General features: G+C 37.7%; 1 protein-coding gene across 1 annotated transcript; it reads left to right on the top strand.

Annotated features, from left to right (window-relative positions):
* Positions 1–3105: 3105 nt before the first annotated feature.
* LOC104614673 (ubiquitin carboxyl-terminal hydrolase 45-like) lies at positions 3106–20068 on the top strand (the record flags this gene model as incomplete). Its single annotated transcript, XM_010287559.1, has 10 exons — positions 3106–3193; positions 6784–6865; positions 7863–7954; positions 10003–10059; positions 11399–11542; positions 14608–15277; positions 16916–17013; positions 17391–17477; positions 17932–18085; positions 19287–20068. Coding segments are annotated over 10 exons (1606 nt in total), but the record flags the coding sequence as incomplete, so codon positions are not given.
* Positions 20069–26222: the final 6154 nt, after the last annotated feature.

Raw genomic sequence — 26222 nt, 5'->3', positions numbered from 1 at the left:
CCCCGGCCACCAAAACCTTGCCACGCAAACCCAACACAGAAACTGTTTTAGCAAATTGAAAAGTGAAAATGTATGTTCACATTCCTGTAAACATGTACACACAGGTGCATATTTTACTTATTTTTTTAATGTATATTGAGTGTTTTATTGGATCCAAAATAAGGGCTTAGTGCTTTTCAGAATGCATTTGGTTTTTATTATGAAACTAATTGGAAATAAAACATTTTATATTAATAGAAGAAAACCCTGCATTTTTACAATACTAAACAAAAGTATTTTTAAGAGAAGTATTTCAAGTTTGAATTTTTTTTTTAATTTGAAATTAATTTTTTAGGTTGACCTGCACATGCAAAAAAAGGGGGCGGGGGCAAAAAAATCACCTACTCTGCTGATTGCAGATTTTATAGTAAGCCTCATAATTGAGCAGCATCATTAAATCATTTTTAACTAGGGATATTGTCCACTTTGTCTCAAAAAGTAGATGCGAAGTATGAATGTGAAAGTATCGTATTTGTAAATGTGAACATGTTGTTTTGCATATGCAAGTCCAGATTTATTCCACTTAATTTTAGGCACTGACCTTAGATGCCTTGTCACCTTCGATCCTTCTCCAGTTGCACCCCAGAGTGCCTCCAGCAAGCAGTTCAAAACCGAGACCCTTGTATCACTCTCCCTCCTGTAGCCCAGGGCCGCTGTGTCTTAACTTGGCATCTCGACATCTTGCCCAGCTTTAAGTCTTAGTGTTGTAGGCACGTTGCGTGTCTGATGCATTGTGTGGTCGCCTTTAATTTCTCTTATCCGTGAGCACAAATTTCTGAAGCAAACCTGAGCAGCTTTAGTGTATGAGTGGGAAAGAAACCTCACCTTCAGGACCCTAGAAGAACTGAAGAGCATGGCTAGTTCCAGCTCAGGTTAGCCAGAGCACGCAGTCTGAGGCTGGAAGTGAAAACTGGCTCAACATGCCTTTAATAATGTCAAGTAACCGAGTGAGTGGTTGGTTTTTCTGGCCACTGTGACAGTTTGATAGGATTCCTGTGCGAGCTCTGCTCAGCCAGTTGTCTCCCATGCTAGATTTTGGAAAGGGTGCACGGAGGTGCGCCTCCATGTGCTCTTCCCAGTGTGCAGTGAGAGTCACAGCTGCTATTTGGTGGGATTACTGGAAATGCAAAAAGCCACCCTTTCAAATCCCATTTTAGATGAATTGGTCTAGGACTGTAATTAAAGATCTAAAGGGTAACTTCCTTGGAAAGACAGGCCTGTTTTGCCCAGTAAGTTACAGTTAATGTGAATAGAGGTACGTTAATAGTGAGTATTTACACAGTCGCATCTGGGATTGCAAGAAGCTGGAGATCCAAATTGTTACTGAGAAACCTTCTAGCTATGGTTATCTTAGTAAGGATAACACCTTAAGGACCTATCCACATATTCATTAGTGTATTTTGTAATTTCTATGTAATCTATGCCTGCAAAATATGATATTCAGAATATCTTTAGATGCTGTGATTAGTGAAAAAAGGAATCTACAGTTTTTGAGTAGCAGTGATTGAGAGTACCGAATGGCTGTCTTACGAACAGATGCGTTACCCCTGTGCAGTTGGCTAAAACATCACTGGTGTGAATGGTAGTATCGCCCGAAACAGGTTTTTTCTCTTTTGGTTTATGAGGCTCATGCGGATGCTGCTGGTGGCCTTTTTACAAGAATTGCCTTTCCTGTGGAGCCTTTGGTTTTTGTTTGTCCTGCGTAGCAAAGTGTTAATGGTACAAACTCAGCCAGTGCCTGCGTCCCTCCTGCATCCTTGGGCTGACTGGCAAGCTGGCTCGTTTTTGCTGGTGCTGTGGCCAGGCACCACGGAGGAGGACAGCTTGAAGGATGGTGTAGTCTAAGAGGACAAGGGCGACACCAGATGTGTATTTTCTAAGGCGTGTAGACCCTTCCCTTCGAGACTTTTAATTTCTAGAGATGAAAAGTTTGGAAGTACACTGAACTTTTTTTTTTGAAGAACCTGTTGTAGTCTTTGGAGATTTAAATCTCTCTTTAACTTCAGTAGCCAGTATATAGTACTCTAGAAGGTGGGCTTGTAGTCTGAGAATTTCAGTCATTCAGTATCGCACATCCAAAAAATAGTGATGTTATTTATGCAGAAGCAGTATCTTTTTCAGTTGCAGCTCTAATGCTTTTTAGCTCATGTGTATCTCAAAAACAAAACAAAAAAACCCCTCCTTCATTCAAGTTTATTGTAAAAAGGAGGGCTGTGGCACACCGTTGTACAAGAAGCGCTTATCGCTCACCTCACAAACAAAATGACAAGCTGGAGACCTGCAGCCTCGTGGCTTTCTCCTACAGGCCACTTCACGCGCTCAGCCCAAGATGCTGCTTACCACTGTTTTGGGGACGGCCAGGGAAATCCCCATGGGGGGCTGCCATGCAGGAACTGATGCTGGTAGGCTTGGGGCTGGCGTATCTAACACCTGTGCTCACGGATGCAGCATGGGAATGAGATTTAGAAGATTTTACCAAGCGTTATAAAGTTCGGATGGGATGGACCACACCATCCCCCATCTTCTAAACCTGGATAGTGTGAGAAAAGAGCATTGTATCGGGATTTTGTTTTTAATGCTGGCTATTCAGATTAGTAAAGTACATGAATAGCGATAGGAAACATAGCGATATTATATCACAGTAACAGTGTGGATCATTTATGATCTTCCATGGGTTGTCCAGATAACTTTGAAAAAAATGTAAAAAAAGAAAAAAAAGGCACTTTGAAAATCTTCTTTCTCTTTCCTCCATGACATCGTGAATGTTTGGCAATACAGAATTACTGGGTGTAGTCTGTCAGGAAAGTGCTGCTAGCATGGATGAAACTCTATTGGCAAAGCTGTGTTTTAGTCGAGCCATCCCCATTAAAGTCAAAACACTACCAAGATGAAAGTGCAGCCTTGTTGGTGTAATTACAACCACACCAGGAGCTTCCTAAAGCCCCATTTTACATCCAGCAGGGATTGCACCTATTTGTACCCCTGGCACCCAAAAGTCTGATGTAGATTTTGTCTCATTAAGAACCTCTCAGTGTAAATTTAAATTCCTTACCACTTCTTCCCTAGGGCTCCTCGATTTAAGGGGTTCCAGCAGCAGGACAGCCAGGAGCTTCTGCACTATCTGTTGGATGCAATGAGGATTGAAGAAACAAAGGTAATGTCTTTGTGTGTGTTTTTAAAGAACTTACTAGACTGTATGGTGAACTACTAGTTGTTGCTTCAACGTTCTTTACGTTCCCAATGTTTTGAAGGTGTACTTAATGGATTAGGTGTAACTATTTTTGTTATCTTGAGAAAAATAATGACTTTTTTGAAAGAGGATTTAATTATATTCATGTTGATATGTTAAAATTGCTAATTGGAAGAAAAGTTTCAGTCAGCAGTAGAAAGAATATGGTAAGCAGATCATGATAACTTTAGGAATCTGAATTGTTTGCCGTTATTAAAAAAATAAAAGGACTCCTGAGGACTCAAGAAAGTAGAACCTTTATCTACCTGGCAAAGTGCATTTTAAAGTGTTGGGACAGAAATTAGCAGCTCCTAGCTGTGGGCCTGCCCATAATTTTCATTGAAATCTAGTTCAATTAAAAAAAAGACAAAAATAAAATCTTGCAAAGTTTCTTGTATCTTTTGAACGTGTGAAGAACTACTTGCTGTATAAATAAGGTGCTACTTTTCATTATTTAAAATCTACATCTAAGCATGGTAAATATATAACCAGTTATATTACATTAGAAACATCCCCATGTGGTTTTTCTGATGTGTCCTTTTTTATTTCTACCTCCTGCATTGTTGAATGCAACAACGTATGTGTTTGCTTCCTCGAACTATTTTGACCATATCTGATTTCATTTGCCTGACTTAGTCTTGGAACCTTCCTTTCAGATGATATTCTGGTAATCCTCCTTTTCTAAGTCTTGTCAAAAGGAGGGCCTTAAATCTCATTCTTCCGCTTCCCTCTCCTTTAGCAATGTGATGAATGTTGTGATCCTGAGCTGAATTATCTTGGAGATGAGATATCAAGCTGTGTCTGAGCCCAGTTCCTGGCACTGGAGTAGCGCTAGAATCCCCATCCTAGCAGGATATTAATATACATGGGTCTTGTCAGCAGTATACTTGATCATAAGCAGAACTGAACTACAGGGAGAAACAGCTAAACCTTGACTTTGTCACGCTTGCAAAATAAGGCGTTGAACGCAGCACGCAACAGAAGAAGCAGCTGACCTTAGTTAAAAAACAGTTGCCGTGTTTTGCAGTACAGGGAAACCTTATTTTGTTGTTAATTGATTTTCATGTAATAAAAGGTGGAAAATATATTTCCTTCACAAATGAGGATTCACCAAAAGCAGGATTATTACAAGAACTAAGCAGCTTCTCCAGTGGGTGATTGCGCTTTCCCCTCAAGTCAATCTCCTGTTTCACCAGTGAACGTGCTGTCATTATGATAACCTGTGTTGCTATTTGCCTTTTGAATCATTTATTATTAGAGTGCAGTGACAGCTACGGTAGCTACCACAAAAGAGCAATGGAAGATGGTGAGAATTTTAAGTGACCTTTTGGGCAGCAGAGTGTTTCTGCCGCCCCATCACCAGACAGGGAGAGGTTGGTCCCACCCTGCCCTGTGATTACACCCCTCTGCTGCCCTAATGGCACATTACTGCAAACACATCTCCATCACCTCGGGCTGCTCCGCCAGAGACAGGACATGTAAAAGCTCTCAGTCTTCATTTAATTATCCCGTGTTTGGGGTCTTGTAGATGGTGTGCCGAATGGCAGGCGGGTGGTGAGGGAGCCTGGCAGCTGCCCCCGCGGCCTCACCATCACGCGGGCTCTGGCTGGGGACAGCCAGCCTGCAGCAGCGTGTCTGCCACCAGAGTCGTGCAGGAGGGGTTAGAGCCCCTAACCCTGCTCTTTCATGCCACTTTTAAACTTCACTCTCGGAAGAGGGAACAGGCCTGCTGAAAGGGCAGCCGGACTCTTTGCCATCCACTTGCGAGAGCGCTGCTTCCGTATCCCTACCGGATTTAGTTGTTTTTAAACTCAAAGAGTTTTGATGAGAAATACATGTGATACATAACAAGGCACTAATTATGGGAGCTAACCAAAATAATGCATTCCACTTCTTCCACTTCTCTGTGGTTTTGTATGTCATAAAAAGGCTTTCCGACGCCAGTGTTGAACTTTTTCCTAACCACGTTAAAAAAAGTTCGAAAATCTGTATGTACACAGGTGGATTTTTTAAGATAAAAGCTTGTCGATACTACAGTGAAGATGACATACTGTCTGCCGTTTCCAGCAATGTGGGCCGGAGATGGTTTCACACCAAGGCCTGAAGTGGCTGAACCCTGCTGCTAATTGATTAATGTCTGCTTCCATTGTCCGCAGCACCCTGCCCATTCAAAGACTATGTCTTTCTTTGACCTAAATAAATGGTTCAACGCACTAATCCCAACAAAAGGGTTGCTTATGGCCCTAAACCCATTTATGGTGCTCAACTTCATGAATTACCTATTGATTAGTCCTTTTAGTATATTGCTGGCTTTAAGATGAATAAAGCTGAGCTCGGGGCAGCGGGAGTTAATTCACAAGCCAGGTCACATACTCATAAGGTAGGAGTATGACTTAGTCTGATGGGTGCCTGAACTGGAAACAGAACCTCTGATGCTGTCTGTCATCCAAACACTTTTGTAATAGATGGGTACTTTGCTGCCTGCAAACAAGAGCTATTTATTAGTCTTCTCCTGTTAGGACACAGGGTTTGAGTTACTTGCAGAAGGTTTGGTATCGCCATTTGTTTCTCAAATGGTACTTTGCTCTAAGTGTGACTTCAGTGACGCATTTAATTATAAATGTCATCTGCCTGACATGGGAGACCTGTACGTACTAAAGTTTGCGGATTAGAGAGCCAGTACATTTGCCAGGAAAAAGGGAAGCACGGGTCATGCCCACTACAGTGTTCCCTGCCAGGGGACCTGATTCACGCTCCTGCTTCTCTCTCCGTGGTGTGTCGCAGGTTGAGCTGAGCCACCTTTTCTACCAGCCTCTGCTGCTTCTGCTGCCAGGGTACACGTCCCAGGAATACAGCATCGCCTTATCCCAGGGAAGCTGAGAAATAGGCGGGAAAGCATGCCCTGTCTTGAAGGTGCAGCTACAGCTCACCAGGATGAATTTGCTTCTTTCTGATTCTTCTTTCAACAATGTGATTTTTAGGATTTTTTGAGCAAATGTTGATGACATTTGTATGGATTCATAAAAAGTTTTGTATCTCTCCTAAGGTTTTCCAACATAACTCTGAAATGTGCAGTGTTAGAAAATAAACACAGGTAATAAAAACACTGCCCAAACACAAGTCTGTCTATTAAAAGATACTTAGCTGCCTTCAAGTATTTTGTATCCTAGTCATTCAGTAATAGCCCATTCTTCAGCATGTTCCCCCCTCCAACAGATGAAGCAATGGATAGTATTTTTTCACTGAAAATCTTACAGTTTCCTGATAACCTATCGAGTGCTCTACAATGACTCCCTTTTTAAGGGGAGGAAATTTTTGGATGGTTACCTACGGAAGTTAAGCTCATGTACTTTTGATACTGTTAGTGAAAAACAGCAGTAGTTTTAAAATATTAAATTAGGCTTATTTTACGACCATAAGAGTAGATAAAATGTAATCATATATTAATAGTTTTTAGAATGTTTACACTTAAAATACTTGCTAAATATTTTGGCTTTTTTTATTTTTAATTATAGCGTATACAAACTGGTATCTTAAGAGCATTTAATAATCCAACTACTAAGACGGCAGATGATGAAACTAGAAGAAAAGTCAAAGGTATGCAACTCTTTATTGAAAACTTTTAGAAATGCACAAGTTTTTAAATACCATTTTCTTCAAAACTGACTATTGTGAACAGCAGTCCCGAAGTACTGTAGTTACAAGACTTATTATGTGTTATTCTAGTGCCACCTAGTGCATATCTAAAGGATAGAGAGCTTAGTATGTGCTGACTTGCATCTTTCCATCCAGGATCAAGTCTTCCCCTGTATTAATAATGCCTCTTGTAATGATAGGTAGCATTTAATTTTGTTCCCTAAAATAGTTTGCTGCATTTTCAGGTGTGTTATACAGCCACAATTATTGTATCACTCAGAGAGGCCACTGCTCATAAACAAAACTGATTTCTGTCAGCTGACTCATACTGTGAGCACTCTAAATGTGATTACAAAGCCAAGATAGGAAGTTGTTTCCAAAGAAGACGTATCTTTTCAAAACAAGAATTTTTAAATTCATTTTTTTGTGTGTGTGTTTATGCAAAAGTTCTAATTTTGGGGATTTTGTTTTAATTAAAGTCTCAATAATGATTAAGCTGTTTTGAAAGTCACCCTTCCCAAATTTGGAACAGTTAAGGCACAGAGATGTCTGACAGGCTTTTGTCTCATTTTTTAGAGTTTTATAGTTTCAAAAACTATTTAGAAAGGATAACAACCTGTCTGGTACTCTAGTGCCTATATCAAGGCTATACAATACTCTGTATTCAGAAGAAAACTGAGATTTTATTTAAAAGGCTTCTTCTTGAGAGATACAGTATTATTATTCTGTTACATTAGGTGGGGAAGGGAAGGATAAAAGGGAATCGTATCACTAGAATATTTTTAAATGTTGAGATAATACAGTATATGATGCATTAGTTATTGTATTATGTTCAAAACATTTTGAATATGTTTAAAATTGTGCTTTCACAATAAATCTTAGAAAGAATTTTGTTGTACTTATAGTGTGGCATTGGATCTGTTCTTTTTCACATTTAAAAAAGGCAATGTTTTTTCAGCATATGGAAGAGAGGGTGTGAAGATGAACTTCATAGATAGGATCTTTGTTGGTGAATTGACTAGCACTGTCATGTGTGAGGAATGTGAAAATGTAGGTATTCTGGAATTTGGTTTGATGTGGAATAGATCACATACTGGTTTGATTACGTTGTCTTGAAAGTATAAAATTGTATTGCCAATTTTATACTTGTTTGTTTGTTTGTAAAAGCAAGACTTTATTGAAAGTTTTTAATTTAAAATTATTTATTCCTTCTTTAAAGCATTATCCTCCCAAACCTAAGAAGAAGGATCCTTTGAATTCAAAAAAGGATTCAAGTCCTGGGCTTGATTTTACATCTAACTTAAGGCTGGAGGTTCCAAATTCTGTAATTATCTGTGTTACACCCCAGTTTTATTTGATAATTTTAAAATACCTACCTATCTTAAAACATAAATCCTCCTGCCTGCTCTTCTGGAATATACATGAAAATTGGGAATTACTTACTTGGAATTAGTATAAGTGGGGAAATGCTAAAATTATTTTTTTGTTTCTTGAAATATTTTTGACAATTAACATAATAACTCTAATGAACAGCATATTCCTTTCATAATTAATATTACTGACATTCCATCATAAATGCTTTCCATGATCCTTGTAATTTTCTTTAACTTTGAACAAGAAAAAAAATCTTATTTGCATGACTTTTCTAACTGAATGTTACATTTGTGTTTGCTATAAAACATTATATTTCATATTATAGAGATTAAGTAAATCAGTCAGTCTGAATAATTAAGCACAGACCTGCAGTGCCAGGTAAACTTCCCTGTGTGCTATGTGCAGATTACACTTTAGTGTGGTGCTAGCATCAATGAAGAACTTCGACTATATACAAAATAGAGGTTGTATGTATTTTGTATGTCTCATTTAGTTTTGCTGGATTTTTATATTCTGCCTGCACAGGGCTTGGGAATTTTTTAGCTGTAGCCGTTTGAGGAAGAATTTAGCATTCGCTTTGCTTTGCCTGCATTGGCAAAGATATTTTTGACTAATGTCTGTTCATGCAAACTCACTCTTCAGAGGAAGCCCTGTTTGAACACCGCTCATCAGGCAGTCATTCCTCACAGTTACAATAGGTTTGATCTCATTTATTGCTTTTCTGGAAGCTAAACCATGCCGAGTTCCTCACACAACAGGTAAAAAGACACCTACAGTCCGCATCAAATGTCGCAGGTGGAAGACAGGGTCACAAATATGAGAGAAGGGCAACGATGACAGTAATTGAGCGTATGACTCTGTTGAGTAACTTAATGTACAAGATGATTTTTATTTTTTTTTTTAAGGCCTTGTTTTTCAGAATCTTCCCAGAGGTAAGATAAGTCAGTTTTGGATAAAGAGCTTAAGGGACAGGCTTGACAGGATGTTCTGGTCATAAAGGTAGATGGACAGTGCTGAGGGAGAATGTCTTTATATATGATTTGCCAGATATTTCCAGTTTCAGCTTAGATTTTTACACAGCTTATAGATGGCAAAATAAAACTTGAGTACAGAAAAGAAGGTTGTTTTTTTCTCAGTCCTTTTCCCCCAGTAACTGGATTTATTTTAACAACTACTAGCATACGTTATGGTGTGAAGATTTCTAATAAAGCTTTTGGCTGTAACCAGTAAGCCTGACAATCTTTTCTGAGAGTGTCAGGTTAGAACCTTTCATCTAACTGTCATTAACCAGTCCTTGCTGCTTAACCGTGTATGAGGTCCAATGCCTGTGCAGAAGCGTCCAGGGTCAGGAAGCTCTAAAAGTTAGCGTTCTGCAGAATTGTACCATCTAGAAGGCCCACATGACTCGAAAATCTGTCTGGAGCTCAGAGAAACTGAGCACCACACTGTGTCTAGGTCCAGTTCGTGCCCAGATGAAAGGCCTTGCTCTTTGTGTCTGTATGCTGAAATTTTGGGCACTGTTAGAAAGAAAATCAGTGCTAACTTAAAAGTAAAAAACAAAAAAGAAGTTTGTGGGAAGTTCTTCATTGTAGTTTGATACACCTTGTAACTAATTTAGCTTTTTGTATAGTTTTTGATAATAATTTGATTTAAGAATGGGAACTATGTGCTAAACCCAGGTATTTTTCTTTGCTTTTAATATGCATTTTCTCTTTTTCTTCAAGATTTCAACAGTAAAAGAACCTTTCATTGATCTTTCACTTCCTATAATAGAGGAGAGGGTAAGAAACAGAATATGTAATAAATACCTATTGCTTCCAGTGGATTGTTTTCACATACCTTTAGGAAGATGTTTATGGATATACACACAGTTTTGATTTCAAGCCTAAAAATGTATGCTTGTCCATAAATACATGTACTGTCATAACTCTATTTATGATATGATTTTATTTATATATATAGATGTACAATGTCCTAAGTGCATATATTTTTTAATTAGTCCAAACTTTGAAAAAATGACCATTGTAATTTACAGTATATGTAGGTCTGAGATTAGCTTAATTTAGTAGTATTTTTAGTACATACTTTATGAACAGAATGATTATAAACTTTTTTTTTAAGGTCCAGAAAGTGAGATTCTAGCCTAGTGGTTTGCATCTAGAGAACCTGAGTCTCTTGGCCTAAAGCATGCCTATGGGACGAGACAGTGTAAAAATGGATAGACTTTGAAACTTTGAATATATTTATTCTGGCATTTTTGGCATTTCACAGAATGCCTCCATTAGCTGCAGAGGAACTGCGTGCCTTTAAAGGAATATACTCTGGTTTGGCAGGACTTGGGGATTTCATTTGAAATTAGGGGGGGTGGGTTGGGAATGGTTCTTCCCCCACCCTGCATATATTCATGTATATTTAAGGGAGAGTATTTAATGTAATATTTAATCCTGTATAAAATGTACTTGTCTTCAAACACCAGTTTTGCTCATAAAAAATTCTTATCTTTGTTGCTGCATTGAGCACAGATATCTGTGGGAGTTAAAGCTTTAAGAACATTTTGAGTGTCCAGGCCCCAGTGCTTCCTGGCCCACATGTGTGACAAGGGAACTTCATGGGTTCTGTTTGAGACAGACAGATCTGGCGGCTTTTAGCAATCGCTGCTCTTTCTTGAGGACGTGTGTTACTTTATGGTCATCTCTTTCCTTTTATAGTCTCGATATGCTGGGGGATGTGTAGCAGCTCCTTCATCACGTCATAAGGTGTACCAGGGACTGACTTGTGAGGAGCTATGCCCCCTTTGATAAATTCATATCTTGTACAGTTATGTATGTGCTTATGCAATACTAAAATAGATTATTTGGTATGTATTCTGTGCAGGAATTTTGTATCATTCCTGTTTCTTGTGGCCCTCAGTTGATTCTTCAAAGATGCTGACAGTGTGTTTATGATAAAATTAGAATGTAGCCTTAAACCACAATTCAGGGGGCAGTTAATTGGATTTATGTGGGTTCCTGTTTTCTAAAGTAAAGGATGAAAACCCACCTACATTCATCTTTTCTCTAGGTTGCAAAGGAATACAAAATTGGCATATTTCCTTTCCTGATTTCCTGTCTAATTTCTTAGGTTGCAAAACCTGTGCCTTTGGGAAGAACAGGTAAAGGTAAAAGTGTACAAGAGGCACATCTTGGGCAGTATAACTGTTCTTCTTTCACCGCACTGAATAATCAACCCAAAATTGTCAAGAAACACACTTTAACAAAAGATAAGGTAAGAACTTAAATACTTGCACTAACCAGTCATCTTGAATTTATTCTAAAGTTTCTAGGGCTACATGGGTGGGAATTTTGACATCTATCAATGGGGATTTTTTGTATACATATAGCTGACACAAACTTGTTTTAGAATATTTAGGTCATTATTAGAAGTGTTGAGAAACGACAGTCATTGGGAAGCATTTAGTTTTCAGTTACAGGGTTTCATTTGTAAGGGGGAAAAAAAAATCTGCAAGTTAGTTTCAATTTATGTTGCTTTTGGTTTTGTGGACTGCTTTTCTTTTGGTGTCCTGGTAGTTTGTTTCTGGTTGCAATCACAAGAACTGTAATGCTGGCTAAGAGAGCAGGCAAGTCTGCGTTAGTGCCATCTGAGGGATTAGCTGGCAGTGGGTACAGCAAAAGCAGTACAGCCAGAGACTCTTGGAGACTGAGAGCACAGTTCCTGTGACCCACTTGACCTTCAGCAGCCCAAGGGCTGGGGAGCTCGGTTCAGCCTGTCTCCAGTGCAGCCTCCTAATACAGTTCTTTCTGATGGTAGCAAAAGGGTTCTGCAAATGTGCCAGCCTAATGGAATTAATTATTTCTATGTAGTAGTGTTTACAGATTAAAAGAAATATGTAATAATTACTGTGCACATATATTATTGTTAATGAAACGTGACAAAGGCTCTTATTGTCATTACTGACATATAATGTCATTATATGTCATATACTGTCAGGATTAACATTCTTTTTTTTAATAAGCCTTAACATCCACATAGGGTTATGTGGCCAATTAGAATCTTAGTAATAGTGTTAATACTGATACATAAAAAACAATTACTGAAACATTTTCAAAATTAAGAAAATAAAATACAGTATGGATTCAATAAACTACATTAGGCAGACTAATATAAAGGAAACAATAACTCTGCTTTCAGTAAGAATGGATAAAGTGACCTATTAAGTATGTCTGTCTAGTTGGTGAGGCTTAGTGATTCCCCACTCTCTCTCCATCTTTTCAGACATTTATTTATCATTATTTTAGACTTTTTTGGTAATTATTTTCGGTGTAATATATCTGTTCTGCATATCTTCTAATCCAAAACAAGTAAGTGTTGAATTCCATCAGTGTTTGTTGATGTTCTGTGACTTCAGTTCATCAGTTTGTAAGTTTGCTTGTGAAAATGAGGGGTGTCCTGTGGGTGATTTTGTAGGAAACAGAGTACCTGAACACTGGTTGTTAGGCTTTTCTCCGGAAATGAGTAGCTTCATAATTTTAAGAATTTTTTGACTGCTGTTTCCATGATATCCCTGAACACTAGCAGTAATTTCAGATAAGTTCCTCTCCCTCTTCTCTATTTATAAAGCAAGCAAGTTTAATGGAGACAAGAAATGGGCCTAATGTAAAATATTTTAGGGGTTTCTAACGATTTTTATTGTGATTTTATTATTTTTTTTCTAAACTGTTTACTTGCTTATGAGTTGAAGGACTTGAATTACGGAGTTGTACACTTAGTGTAGTTTTAAACCCTGTTTAAGAAAATATTCAGTAATTTTTTTTGTCTTCCACATGGACTTCATTTGGATTAAAACTGACTGTGTGCTTCGGGATTGTTCATGAATTGAGTCTATTTAAGGGATAGGCTGACCAAAGTTCCGTACCTGCAAGTTAGGCAGTTACCTGTAGTGCCTAGTGTTTTGGTACCCATGACCTGGAGTGGGATCCAAAATGAAAGAAGTCCAGAAACTCTCTCTACCAAATGAGAAGCTATCTAAAGATAGTCAGGAGGAAATACTAAACCCAAAGCCATGTCTAAAGTTACACCCTTGCTGCAGCTTAGGCACGTGATCAGGTGTGCAGAAGGTGTTTCCCTCCACTTAGGTTCCCTGTAATGGAAGCAACCTGTGAAAGTTTCTGTAGTTTGTTCTGTGAAAGCACTGATGTGAGCTTAACTGGTCCTCTGTGTCACTTTGTTTAAAGGCAATTTGTTAATGCCAGGAAGTGGAAGATGCAAGTACAGGGCCCCTGACGCTCAGAGGGAATTATGAGCCTTATCTTAGGAACATGCCTAGACTACAGGTTATGAGGTTATGGCAATTTTAGATTTTTGTACCTGGTATCTGAGTCACTCCTACTGAAAGGGGTCTGTGCCTGAATCAGGTCCTAACACACCAAATACATGTGAAGAAAAAATACAACAGAATAACCATATAAAAGACTGATAGGAGAAGAGAACGAGACAGAAGTAGAAAAAGGACATGTGGTAGAAACAAAGGAAAGGATGGTAAGAACAAGGTGCAGGGACTGACTGTTAGAGGAGAAAAGGCCTGAAACTCAAACTGTTGAGGTGAATGGAAGGATTCCCCCTGCTATAACTGGAATTTTTATCCAACTCTGATAAAGGAGAAAGCAAAGGGGGAGGAAAGTTGCTCATATCTTTTGGAAAGCAGCCAAACGAAAGAAAGAAGAGAATCCTGAGTGTTTATAAATCACCTAAAATTATGGTAGCTTTTTATGTTGTTTATTTTAATCTATAGTTTCTGTGTCAGCAAAGTTTTTTTTTCTTCTTGCAATCTTGATAAAATAAAAAAATAACTTAAGATAATACACAAATTGGCAAACATACTACTAGGGATGCTTTATTTAATTCTAAGACAAATGCCTACAAGGTTAGTTGAATTTTCTTCTGGAAGTTCTCATCAGCCAAGGCCTCTGATGGGAGGCTAGGGGACTAGCTTAAACTTGAGAGCCTTTTAGAAGCTGAAGTTAGATTAAGTGAATACCGCTTCAGATATGCCATCCACAGCTGTCATAAAGTGAATGTAATTAGTTGTGGGAAGTATTGATCTCACAGTAAGGATAATGCTCTTAGCTGGCTAGGGTGTAGGTTTCTAATCCTAAATTGGTTTTAAAAGATCTTAAGGGAATCAAGTAGCTTAAACATCTAAGAGATGGAGAATATAAAATAATGGGTTTAATTTGCTTTGAATTTTTCATGTTTCAAAAGCTATGTTAGATCACAGATCTGTTTTCTGTTTCCCCCCTATATTACTGAAATAATAATGCCATAATTTACAGAATCAATTGAACCAGGAGAGACGGCTTGCCAGAAAAAGTTCCTCAAATGAAGAAGAAAGAAGCCCTGTTATCATGCAGGAAAAAACAAAAAAGCTTGAGCTGGAAGATAGCTCTGGTGTCCTGTACTCCAAAGACATGACTGCTGACTCTGCTATAAATGGAAGTCAGACAGACGGCAGCGAGAAGGAGGCCAGCCGCTCTGAAAGCAGCTTTGATGCAGACAGTGAAGCCTCAGAAAGCGAAAGTGCTTCTAAGCAAACAGCTTTCAGCCCATCCAGCAACATGTCTGGTTTGCACATCAACCACATAAATCTTAAAAAGCCTTACAACAAACCAAGTGACAGTAATGATGAAATGATTTCCAGTGCCATATCCAAACTCAGCTTCTGTGATACTATAAACGAAGATAAAAACTTGAGCCGTGGGGATCCAGCATTGGGTTTATCAAATAATTCCATGTTTGCAGTAGACAAATCCCCACTATCCCAAAGCCCTCAAAATGCTTTCCAGACGCTTTCCCAAAGCTACATAACTAGCTCAAAGGAATGTTCTGTTCAGTCCTGCCTTTACCAGTTTACTTCTGTAGAGCTTCTAATGGGGAACAACAAGCTTTTATGTGAGAGCTGCACAGAAAGGAAACAGAAGTATCAGAAGAAAACCAACTCCACAGGTATAGTGCTTGTATCTGTCTGGACACTTTACAAAATGCCTCTGGAAACCTGTGCGCTCACTGCTGTTTCATTGCTCCAGCATGGGCCTCCCCCTTCTGGATAAATAGAAAATGCCTCCCCAAGCAGAACTTGCTTCTTACAATTTAAAACTTCATCCTGCGAAGGCAACAAGACTAAGTTTTATATTAGAACATAATCGTAGATGTAGCTTAGAATTTATTTTGCATCTTTTCTTTATTTTATCCATTTAAAGATGACCAGAAACTGAATAGGCTCATCATTTGATATTAGTCTTTGCTGCTGTTTCTGTTCTTTACAATCCCTGAAGCTTTGATATAAATGCTGTAATATTCAGCTCTAGCATCTTACATACTTAAGGAAGTCATGTCGTTAAGTATGTAAGAGGGGCAAGAAAAGACAATTGTAATGAAGAGGGGGAAAAAACTTACAAAGATTTGTAAGAATGGAGATGAGAGAGAACTACCTTCTTGTGACAATGTTTTCCTTGATGTTTCTATAGCCTGAGCAGACCATTAGGATTCACTGAGTAAGAAAAACAATTGAGATATAATGAAAAATGAACTTTTAAAAAGGACTGGAGCATTTTTTTTAATGTATTATAATTCAGAAAGATTAAAAAAATTAAGCTCTTCTGATTATTTGTAAATAAAATAGAAAGGGAAATCCTACAGTGACAAAAAATTGCGTGTTTTCTGTGCATTTATAGCTAAGTTAAGCATGAGTAAATTCAGAAAAACTCATCTAAAAAGTATTTTATAATCATTCATTTGTCATGACTGGACTGAGAGTAAGTGCTATATAAATAATATTTTGGTTCCATGAGCACAGTGAAAAATGGAAAGGGAAAATCATAATTAATCATTAATTTTTTTCCTTCTAAAGCAAAAAGTGTAAGAAGTCACCTACTTTTACTTGAAATGCTCTACCTCGAAATATTTTCCTTTGTACATGTGTAAAACCAGTAAATGAATTAATTATTCAGCACACAAAATGCTTTTACTGTAGAGGTGTCCACTGAACTATCTTTTGTTAAGAGCCCCAGATTCAATTCCCACTGCACCACAGGGGTCTTGGAGTCCCCATTTCCCAGTCCTGTGTGCTTAAGCCAGCAGATCATGAAGCATCCTGAAGTAGACACCCTCCCTCAGTCCCTTCTCTTAAATGAACACAAAGTATGTAGTCACTCAGAAGGAACTGAAGAATGTAAAATTAATCTTTATCTTAGTGGTTAGGACATTAGCATAGATGAAGAGACCAGTGCCTTCCATTTCTTGTTTCAGTGATCATCCATTTCAGATGAAGTGGATTTAACAGGGAAGATGGGTGCTATAGTAACAGACAATGTATGTATTTCTGTGCAAGTTGACCCAGATAGTGCACGTGCGTCCAACTTTTGATCTGATTTGCGCAGGACAGGTTAAAATAATGCGCAGATTTGGCAGATGATATTTATTAAAAACGAGAAAAATGAGAAAATATTTTTGTTACTCCACAAAATTTCACTTTATACAACACGAACAAAATCATTGCAACGTAGTTCTAATCTATCAGATGTTTAAAAAATACTTAAATTCTGCATGACTGCCCTCACTTTATTTTGATACTCATAAATACAGAAAAGAAAATGGATGGTGTCTACACAAATGCTCGGAAACAGCTGCTGATTTCTTCAGTTCCTGCTATTCTTATTCTTCATCTGAAAAGATTCCACCAGGTAAAAGGCCAAAACCCCCTTGTATATTCCTCTGCCTCACTGATGGACAAGCAATTTTTTAAGCATCACTGTGCATGCTGATATTTGCTTTTTGTATGGAGAACTGGTAGAACCACTATTTATTTCCGTTCTGAAACATTTTTGACTGTCTAATACCTTCACAGTGCATTTAGCCATTCGGATGTATCCAGGGAAACCTCTTACATGTCCATCATGCTTATGTGTAGCAGGCACTGTATTGAAAACATAAGAAAGGATGTTTACATCAGTTACAATCTTATTATTGGTTTTGGTTTATTTTCATAGTAATACACTTTAGCTTTAAAAAGCTTCCTAGTAAAAATATTTATCTTACAGCCTTTTCTTTTCTTTTGAAGGCTGGTTTGAGTCTACGGAAAGTAAATAGGCATGTGGATTTCCCACTGATTTTAGACTTAGCACCATTTTGTTCTGCATCTTGCAAGGTACATATTTCAAATTTTATTTTTATTGTACTTCAGCAGTTGTTGTCTTGAGCACAAGTTAAACTGGATTGATGATGATGTTTTTTATTCCCTCCTTTCCTAGAGAAATTACAGAGTGAATGTTTTCAAATAGTATCCCAAGATCAGAATTGTAACTAATTGAAATTCCATTCATATCAAGGATATCATGGATGTTAACTAGTACTGGTTAAGCTATGGTGCCTGATGGTGGTAGTTTATCTAACAGCATTAAGGACAAGTATTGCTGCTTATATGGTAACTAAATTCAATTAATAGACTCTTGAGTATTTTTAATAGTTGTATTTTGCCATTGGAAGTGCTGTAGATGTCTGTTTGCTTCTTTTAAAGTAATAGTGATGAAAGCTAGTTAAGATATCTGTACAGTTCATCGTGAAATAATTTATCTTTGTTTTCTGTGTTTCTGGGAATGCAGAATGTTACGGATGGTGCAAGAGTGCTATATAGTCTTTACGGAATAGTGGAGCACAGTGGGTCAATGAGAGGTGGTCATTATGCGGCTTATGTGAAAGTCAGGACACCTTCCAAGAAATTACTAGAGCATATTTCTACGACTAAGAACGTTCTAGGTATGTACAAACAGAGCCTCTTTTCTCTGCAAGTAAAACCAAAAGCAACCACTGGCTACAGATGTTTACCCGTAAGAGGATTTATAGCAAATAATTGCTTTAGCTCAGAATATTCTGGTACTGTTAGGGCCACATAAATCAATTCCGTTTTATTTTCTGTTACACCCAGTACATGACCTACTTCTGTATTAAGCCCACATAAAGCTGAGTGAATAATGGAATTTTGGTTCAATTATTAAACAGAGAACTGATGGAGAAGTCTCCTCTCTTTCCTAGTCAAAATAATATGTCCTGAGGAATAGTTGTGCCCTGTAAAATGTAATTATTTGGCATATTTAGTATTTGAAAATGTTCTAGTAGAAGAGCTGAATCCCTAAGAATTTAAATTAAATTTTTCATATATTGGAGTATTTCACCTATTTTAGGCTTGGAAATTTTTTAATGCTTAAAAATCTGGAATACTCTTCTTTAATGTGAACAGCAAGAAACTTTTTGATGGAGGATATGAGGTTTGCTGTAGGGTTTCTGTTGGTATTTTGAGAACAGCATACTAGTTCTTATTAATATGTTTTGGATATGCAGAATGAAATACGATTCTAGCATAGAATCTGTTAGTGAATGACTTGTGGAGGCAAGAATGTTGAGCTGTCAGAGTAAAGTAAATATATTTACTGTTTCCCTTCATGGGGGAAGTGAGAACCAAGCACTCTCCTGTCTATCCTGTGTAGATCACTTTGCATTTGAAGGTCATTTCCCAAAAGAACTTTTTTTTTTTTTTTTAAAAAAACAGAAGTCTCTCTCAGTCTTATACTTCCCTTGCAATGATTATGAGAACAAATTAGATCTTTTTGTGTTCTCAATTTCACACTGGTCAGCTTTTGAACTATGGTTTCTTTCTATGTTGGAGCTGGTTGTGTGCTAGCATAACTTACTGTTAGAACTCAGTAAGCTATACCTGCAATGTTTTAGGCTTTTAAAAAAAAAAATGAAAAAAGCTATGGCAGTGTACATTTATAAGCACTGTTTTCCACCAGTTTCTCTTACTGACCTGTAAATTTCAAAGTACAAATACTGGACTGCATCTAAATCATGAGTTATTCCTGTGGGTTAGAAGCTTCTCTTGCTTTTTGAAATATCCACTGAATTTGTTTGATGATGAGGTAAAAGACAAGAAACAACTTTTTTTGCTTTTGCATTTCAGGTTTAAAAGAAGCCATGGGAGCATCAGCAGGACAGTGGGTGTATGTTAGTGATGCCCATGTTCAAATGGTTCCAGAATCAAGAGTACTAAATGCACAAGCATATCTACTTTTTTATGAAAGATTATTATTATAATTCTCAACAGTTCAATTTAAAAGATGGTAGTGGTTATTTACTTTATCTTATTTAAAGCTGCAGCGGTAAGAGTACCTGTAAATACTGTGCCTTTATCTTGTAGAGCATATATCATATGTTGACTCTGAAGTTCAGTCACGCTATTATAAATATCTGAATGGTTCTTTTTAAAACATGCACTTTGCCAAACATTTAATATTCCTGGATTCATTAAAATACAGTACTGTTAGAATGTAAGGTGATGTCCTATCCTACTGAAGTCTATGGGAAGTTTGTTCTTGATTTTAAGATAAGCTTTCACCATAGTCTAGAACAGTTGAGAATAAAAGTGCTGATAGTGTTAAGTGCCTGGATTTGCTGGTGTATAGTAATGGTATGAAGTATTTCAGCTTTCTGTGATCTAGTCCCGATGCTTCCCATCACTGGGTTGGATGTCAGCTGTTAAGATTTCTGCAAACAAGAACCTGTTAAATTGTGTTGCTTCCACATGTAGTAATTGGAAAGCACAGTGTTTCCAGGATGGAGTAACAACAGCTGTCGCTGGGTAATGCTGCAGTGCGCTTTCCTGATAGAGCTGGGAACAGACTGGGAAAACATGGCTTCTGCAAACTGACAGTGAATCCTCAGATACCCAGTAACCTTTCAGCTCTCTCCTACTGGCACTGGTATAGCAATGTACTCCTGTTTTAATATAAAGATATACTTGGTGTGCATATGTATATCCTCCGATATATATGTGTATATATATGCACACCATAAATCCATCAGTATATATTGTAATTTTACCTACTAGGAAATAGACTTGCAAATACTTCTGTATTTAGTAAATTTTCAACTCCATCATTATGACAATGTACAGCACATAAGCTTGTGTATGAATATGTATGGGGTTTAAGTGTAACCGGGTAATTCTGTCACTTTTCGTTCTAAACATGAATTTATCTGTTCCTGAATATTTTTCTCACAGGAGTAATAAACTGTAAATTATTTTTGCCCTGTGTGTGTGAGTTGGACAGTAAATGACGACTTTTGCCCTCTCATACATGTCTGGACTGCCCTTTGTCGTCAGTGGAGGACAGCAGGTGTCCTAGTGGCAGAACTTGTTTCTGTATTCTCTGTGACTGCCCTGTTTTGAGTTGTTATTTCTTTTGGTAATTTCTCATTTCCAACCCAGAGAGTAATACGTACATTTTAAGGTCAAAAATCTGATGACTGCTTTGAAGCTATGTGGTAATTCATTTATTTAATAAGCAGTTACTTAACTACAAATTACTTCTGTAACTGTTGCATCCTGTCCAACTTGCTGTTTGGTAGAGAAAAGACTCTTGTTTATTTCTGCTTACTATTTTAATTTATGGAAATGTTTTTTGGTGAAAAAAAATGTAGCCCCTATTACTATCTCTACCACATGCATGTCTTTCCTATCCTCTAGTTCTGTTTCAGAGCTTCATCCCACCGGCATTCACCCTTTTGCATACGAAAATAGCAAAACGTGCCGTAGTTGCATTTGCTCAAACTGCTGAGGCATATTTTCTAGCCACATTACTTGTATGTACTTGTGCCGGCATGAAGGAGTGTGAGGCCATACAACTGACTCCCATAACAGAGTGAGCCCCTGGTCACACAGGATTTTATTTTCTGAAGGAAAACTCCTCTGTTTAGGTCAAAATTAGACTGTGCATTTTGGCCAACACAATCATTTTTTTCCTCCACAGATTAAAATTCTCTCAGTCTACCCAAAAGTAGTAAAACACAGAGAAACCAAGCATTCAACTTTAGCCATCTGTATTCCAACTAAACATATCTTAACGTGAGTCTACATTAAGAAAGGAAAAAAAAAAATCATGTTTAGACTAGCATTGGTTAAAATGTTAATTCTTTTTTACCTCCTTATCTTCTCATACCCTTCATCCACCTATACACACCTTCCCTCTTCAGAATTAGTTCTGGGCAAGAATCACAGCAAATAGCAACTAAGTTCCAATTCTGTGAGACAATCTGCTAGGAGACCACAGAGTGTATTTGATCCACCACAAAGCAGACACACTAGATGAGGACTGAAGTTCCTAGTTTTGTTGACTTCTGTAACACTATTGAACTTAAGTACCTATATTAATCTCCTACTTTTTTGCCTGGAATTACCTCCCTAGAGTACAAAACTAGGGGAGAAGCAGAACAAGGTTCTTAACCTGAATTTTCCTAATTTCAATGCTATTTTCAGGAAACTCTTGAGGTGCTTTTCACTTCTCTTTAACTGGAGTTCACACTCCGTTTGGACCACTGAAATCTTCCCAGGTGGACTTACAGGATGCCATGAAAGATGTTGGCAGGATTATTTCTTCATTAAAAGCCAGTGAACATTTCCTTGCTATTAGGTATTTTATAGAACATGGAGAGAGAATGGCATGGAAAAAAGCTAAGGCCTTTATCTGAGATAGTCGTCACTGTTGCTCCTGGATGAGGCTTCCTGAGTTGAAATAAAAAGCAAGTGTTAGCAGCAACTACAGTAAATTCAGAGTCAGGAATTGGTATGAAAATATTGGAAAAGGAAACATTCTCTAAAAATGAAGGAACAGGTGAAATTATGGCTTTAGAATGAAGAATTGATGACTAATGTGAGATGTCATACACAGTTTTAGATGCAAGTCACACTTAGTGTGTCATTCAAGACATAGTTTTTTTTTTTTTGTGGCAAAATTTGGCTCCAAAGCAAGTGATTGTACATAAATATGTATCCTGAAGGCCTGTTATAGTTCCTTATTAGGAATAGCAAGAGGTCTGAGTGTCCCAGGAAAACAGGGGTGTACATCCTATATTTGCTAAAACGTTAAGCATGATTCTCGAGGCTATTTGCAAAGTCTAGGAACTTGTAGTTTCCTGCAACTGCCAGATGCATGCACACTATTGAAAAGCTATGTGTTTTCAGAATTTAAGTGAAGGGCTCTAAAATTTAAGACTCTCCTTAAAATATCTTCTGTTACCAGGCCAAAACTCTTCTCAGGCCTACAGCATCTACTCTTCATAGAGCTACATGATACCTTTGTGGTCCCCTCACCCTGAGAAAGTGCAGTAGCCTGCTTCTTCATCTGGAATAGCTTAGAAACCGCCTTCTCTATGTCCCACCCTTCTCACCAGAGCACTGCCATTTTCTTCGTCAGCCTCATTTGTTCTTTATGGTTTTGGAGTCTCCATAAACCTCTGTGGCCATGCCTCTTCTTTCATTGATCCTTAACCATAACGTAACATTTCCCAGTCCCATCACTTGCGTTCCATGAACTAGCAAACCTCTTACTGGAAGAGCGACTGTAACTATAGTCTTGCCTCTCCCTACCACCACACTGGCTCTACCTACAGATAGCAATACAGATACCTGAGAAAAGCTGTGACTCCTGAGCAGCAATCTACTGATCAGTCACAAGGCAGTGCCTTTAAAACAATGAGAAAGAAAGCAATGTAAATAGTTCCTTGCTCTTCAGTAAGTAAACCGAATTTATGAGAAGTACTTGATTTGCATATGGACAACTAGAACCCCCTACAAAAGTTTCCCCACAGTGGAGGCATCAACAAGGACGGCTGTTATCAGCTAAGGAGTTACTCCAAATCATAGAGGCTTTCTCCTCAGAAAGAACTCTGTTATCTTTGGATTTATATACCATTTATGCTAAATATGGCAAAAAGTGATGGGGAGAAGATTTATTATGCTAACCAATATACACCAATAAGCATTGTAACTGTCTTTGTTTAGAAAATTAAATCCATGCAGTTTGCCAAACCCTCCTCCCCTATTCCCATCTGCACCCTCTGTGTCTGTCAGTGAAGTGCTCTTGCTTTATGGATTTCAAGTGGTAGCAGGTGAGAGTGGCTTATGAATTCATTAAAACTCTGAAATATCTTAACTTCACCATTTGCTTCTCTTTAGACTTCTTTTTTTATACTAACACAAACTGACTTATATAAAAGGATGTGAAATTAATACATCTACGTTCTCAACGCACTATAAGAATCTTATTTGAACATATTAGTAACAAACTAAGATTTGGAAAGGAGTAATTTCTTGAGGAGAAACTTTAAGATGTATTAAAATGGGAACAAAGAAGGCATTTGAATACAACTCATGTTAGCAAAAATTAGCAAATAAAATTTTTATTAAAAAGTGGTAGCTTGCTTCACAAAACAGCTTCACAGCAGACCTGATTAAACAAAAATCTGATATTCCTCAGTTTTCATCAGATGGATTTTTTTTTGCTGTGCCCTGTGCATATTTATGCATTTGTACAAAGTTTTATATATCTATGTGAAAGAGATGCCACTAATTTTCAGTAGAACCATTTCCATCTAATTATTTTAGAATAGATTATTTTTGCTTCTCTATTTAGTGTGTCTTAGGATGTCATTTTGCCAGCTGTTTTAGCTCTTCGTACCTCTCGCGTTGGTATATAAATAAACTGCAGAAACAGTGGGAAAGTGATTGTTCAAAATTATTCAAAATTATTTTTTTTGCAAACTGAGATTATAAAATATATTTTCAGACGGAAGTCTGCTAGTGCAAGTCAAAACACTTCCTTTGCACAACATTATATAAAAAGTCTAAGTGAATTTATTTGTTATAATAAAACAATTGCAATGCATTGTAACTACTTTAAGACTACTTGGTATACATTCCATTTATATAAAGTTATAAATATGTCTGTCTTCATTGATATGAGTAGAAAAAATATTTTTTAAGTGTCAAGAATGTTTCTTACATCTATTGCAGCTTCAAATATTTTTCTAGTACGAAATGTAAAGGGTGCAGTAGTGCTTTTAAAAGAAAACATAAAAGCATTTATTTGGTGTAGGTATATATATGACTTCTTAACACTTACCTCATTGCTTTGGTAGGTTAGTTTTTTGGTTTTGAGCTGTGAAACCTGGGGATTATTACAGTGAACTCTGTAATGAAACCACCAAGCCAGTGGCAGCCATTCCCTATTTAGCCAATACGCAAAATTGAGTTCTGATTCTACTGTCATTTATACATGGGCATAATCCCTGGTATGTTTGTATGTGCTTGCACTCATACAAAAGACAGTCCAAGTAGTCAAAAAAACTGTTGCTAAGTCCAAAATACTTGTGACCAATAAATCAAGCATGCTAAAAGTTTCATCTTGTTTTCATTAATTTACTTTTTTCATCTGTTTGAACTAATAGTCTCTTTACTCTGCCGTTATTTAGATAATAAATAATATTTTTAGAATTTTACTATAGTACTGATATATTGTACACATTATTTGTAGATTTCTAATTCCAAAATTTACTAAGTAAACAGGGCCTTAAACACAGACTGTATTTAAAAAACAAACAAAAGTCTGATCAGTTTTCCAGTTTATCCCAAGTGCTTTCACAAGTTTCTCAGAATAAAGCTGTCATTTGTCTTCTGTTAATTTTGTCTTTACATCTATGGTATATATTATTTGACAAATGTACAAATAAAACATCCAACCATTTTGAAAACTGTATTGTTGAAATATAAGCTGCATGTTGTACAATCAAGTTCACAAAGCTTCCATTTTTTCCCCAACTAAGGAGAGAATATTTTTTCCTTTCATCTTGTGTCACAACTTCACTGAACTTGGAAGAGCTACCCAGAGATGAGTCCATGTCCTTTAATATTTAAGCTACACCAGTTGTTTCCCCCTGCCTTACCATCTGTGGCAGAGCACAGATTAAGAGATGGAGTTTGTCCCCTTTACAAGAACAGAGTTTCAGTAGTAGTTTAAACCTTGCACATCCACCAACTACCAATCCAAGGCTCTAGCTGCGTGTCAGTGGATGCTGGGCAGACTTACACACTTCTGTCCATAAGAAAGCAGTAAGTCCAGCCATTCTTTGTGACACAAAAAAGGAAAAGTCTAGAACACTTCAGTTAACAGAAATATGTAGCATAAGTGGCATCACCAAATCTTACAATGAAATCATTACATGATGTAAAGCACAAGTTTCTTGAAGCTTTCAATTTTCTGTAGTTAAAAGTTAATATATAGTTATAAAAGTTAATTTATTGTGTTACACTATGTGGGTATTAATGTTAATTTATCCAATGATCAAAGAGATGATGGATGTTTTAGACATTTACATCTGATGATGCTAAAGGAAGGAAAGGAAGTGATCGCAGCAGTAAGTAATGCACTAGCTAATGAAAACCTCTGTTCCACAAAAAGCAATGCAACCACGAAGTCCTTGCCTGCAGAATCAACCCCAATATTGATAAAAGAAGCGCCATTTAGCACAGATGACTTTGGTTTATCTTCATACATTAAAATACAATGACAGTTTCGAGGTAAATCTCATGATAACTTAAAAGTTAACTTGCATATTCTGAATAAACTACTTACCCTGCTCCATGAATGCTCCAGATACACATACACCAACCTGACTTACCTAGAATGCCAACACTCTGCAGCTGTGCAACACGTAAGTTACTTAGATGTTTCAATCCAGTATGACTGCCCAGAGTTACATCCACTTAATGAACGAGCTTTATATACTTCACGTAGACTGCACCCTCCGCACTGGAGCCTGTGATCGTGCTCTCTGGCTAGCAGTTACCCGTGGAAGCCACAGAGCTGATGAGCTTCCCATGGGTCTCCTCACACTCAGGCATGCAGGCCGGACTGTGAATCCCGGTTGCTTCCCACCGCTCCACGCTGCGCTCCAGCGCCGCGGCGCCCCGCAGCCGGCCGCGGGAGGGCGGGGGAAGGCCTCCAGGAGGGCGTCCTGCCCTGACAGGGTGAAATGGGCCGAGGGAGGGCCCTCCCGTCGG

Source organism: Phaethon lepturus, unplaced genomic scaffold (assembly GCF_000687285.1).
Source record: "Phaethon lepturus isolate BGI_N335 unplaced genomic scaffold, ASM68728v1 scaffold57275, whole genome shotgun sequence".
In the NCBI taxonomy this organism is placed as follows: Eukaryota; Metazoa; Chordata; class Aves; order Phaethontiformes; family Phaethontidae; genus Phaethon; species Phaethon lepturus.
This window is presented reverse-complemented; position numbering and strand designations above follow the sequence as displayed.